Source organism: Alligator sinensis, unplaced genomic scaffold, assembly GCF_000455745.1.
Source record: "Alligator sinensis unplaced genomic scaffold, ASM45574v1 scaffold234_1, whole genome shotgun sequence".
In the NCBI taxonomy this organism is placed as follows: domain Eukaryota; kingdom Metazoa; phylum Chordata; order Crocodylia; family Alligatoridae; genus Alligator; species Alligator sinensis.
This window is the reverse complement of record NW_005842334.1, coordinates 349916-355140: the sequence shown is the minus strand read 5'-3', so window position 1 is coordinate 355140 and position 5225 is coordinate 349916. Positions and strand designations below refer to the sequence as shown.

The 5225-nt window shown below is 38.0% G+C and overlaps 1 protein-coding gene across 1 annotated transcript in view; it reads left to right on the top strand.

Annotated features, from left to right (window-relative positions):
* Positions 1–5225, top strand: part of MALRD1 (MAM and LDL receptor class A domain containing 1) — a 455974-nt gene that overhangs the window by 116324 nt on the left and 334425 nt on the right. Inside the window, exon 17 of the mRNA XM_025210089.1 lies at positions 1672–2093. Coding sequence (XP_025065874.1) covers positions 1672–2093 — 422 coding nt within the window. The remainder of the gene's footprint in view (positions 1–1671; positions 2094–5225) is intronic.

Sequence of the window (5225 nt, the reverse complement as noted above, 5' to 3'; positions counted from 1 at the left end):
TTCCCCCAACCTCTGCTCTGCCCCCTGCCCCCCCTCCCCCAGCCTCTTATCTACACCATCAGGCATCAATTTCATTCTAACCTAGTGCAAAACTTTTATTCATTTTAAAATAAATAATTTTACCTTAATCTGATGGAGTAATAGGTAACTCACTAACAACATGCTTTGTTAGCACTCTCAATTTAAAAATTAAAAATAGTAAACAGATTTAATTTTATCTATTGATTATAAGAGTTTTGATCCTGGTCCCAATTCCTAATGGACCATCTGAATATGTAGCCTCTCCCCCTCCCCCCACATAAAACAGCAAAAACCTGACCAACTGATCTTCAGAAAAGGCTATACACTAGGTTCCCAGTACATAAACAGTAGGGGAGGGGACTGGTGGTATGGTAGGAAATCACTGAGCAACAGTAGAATGGAGGAATTAATAGGTGAGAAATGAGATGATAAACTATTTAAATTGGTGTTTGCACTTAAGCAGACCAGATTGAGCCATTTAAAACCCTTTAAAATTTGAGCTTAATTTCTCTGCTGCATTAGAATTAATCACTGCAGTTTTTCTTTAATGAAGTTTACTTAACTGATGTTGGGCAAGATGGTGTGAACAGTTCTCAACACTAAGTTATGTAAAGGGTTCTGAGTACATATTATGAATTCTACAAATGTAACATCCCCTCTCTTATATTCCATGCGCACCATCATTACTTTTCCTTTTCTGTTTGTTTCCTCCAAATTCCTTACATAAGAAATGAAATAAATGTAATGGTTCTAACAGTATTCATAGTAAACAAAGCTCTGAGCATTCAAGGATGAGCTTTCTGTTACTTGCAGGGAATTTCATGAGTACCATTACAACCAAACTTTTTTTCAGTTTGACTTTTACTGAAACGTGACTCCTACCCTAAAGATAATATGATCACCAAATAAAGATCTAAACACTTATTCCTCAGCCTCAATTTCAGCTTTGCCATGTATAAAATGGAGATAATAATTCTGACCTTTTCTTATAAATCACTTGAGATAAACAGGAGCAAACTGCTACATGAGAGCGAGGTGATATTGTTTGTTAAAATTTCATAGAAATGGGAAGACCAAAAGAGACACTTTTCTGTGGCACATAGTTTTGTTTGTTTAGGAATGAGCTACTTGGCATAAATAAGGTATTTTGGTTTGATGTAGGTTTAACTTTACTGTATGTGTTATACAAAATCAGACTGGATAGTTTAATGATCTCTTCTGGTCCAATTCTATGAAAATCTGGAAAACTGGCACTTGATAATGCTGTTTTGGAAGGGTGATAAGAATGTAAAAACAATTTTAATCTCTTTCTATTAAGAGAGAACCCCATCTCTCTGGACAAAACTACTGTATCCTTTTGAATATCTCCGAATGCTTTATATAGTTCAGTTTTAATTTTGGGCTAGACTTAACCCTCAGATACTTTAGCATAACTGCCATTGACTTCATAACTTGTATTGATTGTGTGTGTGTTTCCACATTTATCTTGGGGAAAAAAATACTGCTCTCAGTTTTTGTCCATGCTGGTTTGAATTTATTTCATTATGCTGAGGGTAACTCTGAGGACAAAAAGGAAATGATCATATATCATTTTATCTGATATTGCATACTGTTTTCATTTGACAGATTGCTTATATTTGCATATTTCAGACCCTGAGCTACAATGTAACTTTGAAAATGGGCTGTGCAACTGGGAGCAAGACACAGAGGATGACTTTGACTGGATCAGAAAACAGGGCCCAACGCCAACGTTTTACACAGGACCATTAAAGGATCATACTTTTGGCACAATCAAGGGGCATTATCTTTACATGGAATCCTCAGAGCCTCATGTGTTCCAAAATACAGCAGCTTTGCTCAGTCCGATCTTTAATGCCACTTCCCCTGACGGCAATAAAAGATGTATTTTCCGCTTTCATTATCATATGTTTGGAAAGCAGGTTTATAGTCTGTCAATCTTCCAGAGAATTGTGAGCAATACCAAGGGACATCTGCTATGGTACAAGTTTGGAAATCAAGGCAACAGATGGATAAGACACACACACTACATTACTAGCCCTGACCCATTTCAGGTATGATTCTTTCAATCTATGATGATTTTGCTAGAACACTGCAAAATACCGAGAGAATATAAGATTACCCAAATCTAAAAAGCAATGGAAGAGGACTTTTGATGGAATTTTATTTTGAAGCCATCTTGTTAAACATGTTCCCAAATAGTTTGTTTTATGACAACTCCATGATTATAATTTTTGAATGAAAATGCATGGATTTAAACATCCATTACTACTTATTCTCCCTGAGCTGAATACAATGAAATGATGTGTGTGTCAAGTACAAAACAGCTAGGTACTAATTATGATCCATTAAAAATGTGAAGATAGAAAGAGTTTCCCTTTCATTTTCCTGAAAATATTTTCCTGTTGTAAATAAGAACTTTTATCTATATGATGCCATACTAAATATTTAGTACAAATATTTGGGTGAAAAGCTTAATATTTACATAAATTAAAAATACCCGTCAGTTGGTAAAATACATATTTTCTATAAAGCAGAATTCTACATCTAGTTCCATCCCCTCCCTCTCCCCTTTTTTAGGTTGCTGTATTATAGAAACTTCATTATTTGATTTGGATCACAGAATGATTCCACTGGATGTAGTTTTCCAGCCAGGTGAAATGAGATAGACTATGTTTAGAGAACACTTTCTAGCCCCCTCCCTGTATGGGGTGAGGAAATTGGATCCTAGGTAGGCCCACTCAGTCATGATTACAGCTCCTGAATTGTACATGTCTCAGTTCCAAATATGAAACAACTATCGTACAATCATTGCCCTCATGTAGGTCCATGATTAGGAGCTTCCAGTAATCAGTAGCACATGCCCTGTTCACCACTACCCCATCTCCGTAGGACTTCCTATTGAAGGAAAACACCTGCATATGTTTTCTTTCACTGTGGCAATGTTGTTGTGCATCAGTAACCACACAGTATTGTGGGGGAAGGAAAACAATCTGGTGGAACAGAAACCTAGAAAAATGGCGGTTTCTATTCTGCTGAAGCTTTCATTTGCCTTTGGAACCATTTTGAAGTATTCTTGCTTCAGCCACTTTCTCTGCCATTGAGGACTTTTTATTTTTATTTTTGGATTACTATTATCTGGCTCCACAATGTGTAGAGATGAGGGAGTAGGCAGCCTTGGGCTGCCTGCTCCCCGTCTCTTCATTTGTCCCAGTGCATGCTATTTTCATGTGCTTTGCACTGCTTTTTGTGACCTTTTTTTCCTATTGGGAAGTCCCCGTAGCAAACTTTGGCCTGCAAATTTTCAGGATGGGGCACATTTTAACTTTCACCAGGTATGGCTTGTAGTGCCACAAGCCACACATGGCTGCACACCTGATGCAGCCATGATCTACAAAATAAATTGTCATGCAGTGGCACTTGCTTTAGGGTATGGAAGGTGTGTGTGAGTCAGTCACGGCAGAGGCATAAGCAGGTTTTACATCATCGGCACTGGCAGCAGTAGATGGGATGCCAGTGGCAGCAGCTGCCAATCTTACCTATATTCTGAGTTGGTGCCCAGGTGGTACCCTTCTTTCCAACCCCTAATTATTCTGCTGTTTGAGTACATTTATATTACGTTCATGTTAAAGCACCCTCCTGCCCTGCAGAAGGAAATCTAAAGGTTATGCTGAGTGTCAAGAAGGGAAAGATTACACAGAGCAAACATTACTTGAATAGTTTGATTATTGTTGAATATAGAATATGGTTATTGACTTGTCCAGTTTTTGTAATTATAGTAATATGTACTTTAGAGTGATCTTCCTGACAGCCGTGCTTTTTTGTTTGATGATTTAATTGTTTTGGAGTGAGAGTTCAAAAGCAATTGCTTATTGAGATGTCCACCACTGTTTATTTCTGAGTTTTGCTTCTAGAATAGGGATTTTGAGAATGAGAGAGTTTAATCTGTAAGTAGAAAAGTACAAGTGGCAAAACATGTCTGAATTGTATAGGAGCCGGCATGTTTCGGAATGTTGGTATTTGAAATTGAAAAAAAAGTTTAGAAATAAACCATTTAATTTCAGAGTGTCCATTAGGCAGTCATGGTGTTGTTGGAGCTAAACGGTTGGCTCCAGTTTAGTGAAGGAAGAGGAAGTTTGTTATTTTGCTGCCAAAATGGGATAGTCATTTTGAAATTTAACTTTTTGCCCCATCCTTCTCATGTTTAATGTAATTGCTGCATCTTGTGTGATATCAAAGACTATTCTAATAATCTATTTTAGTGTCTGTATGAATTTGTTTTCCATGTGGCAACATTGGCAATTTGTTGAATGTATGTATTACTTCCTTAGCTAGCATTCATAAACTCTTGTTTTTTTTTTAATTTTAAGTAAATTATCGCCACTTTGGAAAATTCCTGTCAGGTGGGAAATAATTAGAATGAGGTCTTTGTAACCCAGGGGTTTGCTTAAGCATTAGTGAGTGGGTCAGTCTATAATATATCTATAGTAATATGTAGGTTCACTTCTGCAGTAGCCCTCAATTAACTTGAGCCATTTGAGCTGTCTTTCACTATCTGTATCATGCCTTTTAGCTAACAACACAAAGCAAAGCCCTTCTACAAATAGGTCTGTTGCAAATTGTCTTTCCTTCCAGAGTTTCTTCTTTATAAGGGCATTATAAATAAATAATGTGGTGCAGTAGAGTCAACATCAGAAACAAGGGAGTATGATATTGCTGCTGCTATTCATCTTGTCCTAGGGGTCTGAAGCATGTGGGGAAGTACTGAATATGCTTCAGAAAGTGGGGTGGGGTAGAAGACAAGTAGTTGTGGGCTGTGAATTTAGCAGGGCTTTCAGGTTCAGACTGGATTACCATTGGAGATTAAGCTAAATTGTTTACAGGCAACAGGTGTGGACTTCACAGGGAGATCTGAAGTATGTAGCCTGTACTTCATGGTTTTCCTCCTCCATCATGGAGCTGAGGATGGCATCCCAAGTAAAGGACAACAAGAAATTGTTTTTTAGATATATAGGGAGTAAAAGGAAGGCCCAGGGAGGAATAGGACCCCTGCTAAATGGGCAGAAACAATTGGTGATGGACAGGGGAGACAAGGCTGAACTCCTCAACGAGTTCTTTGTCTCAGTGTTCCTAAGCGAGGGGCGCGACAAGTCTCTCACTGGGGTTGTAGAGAGGCAGCAGCAAGG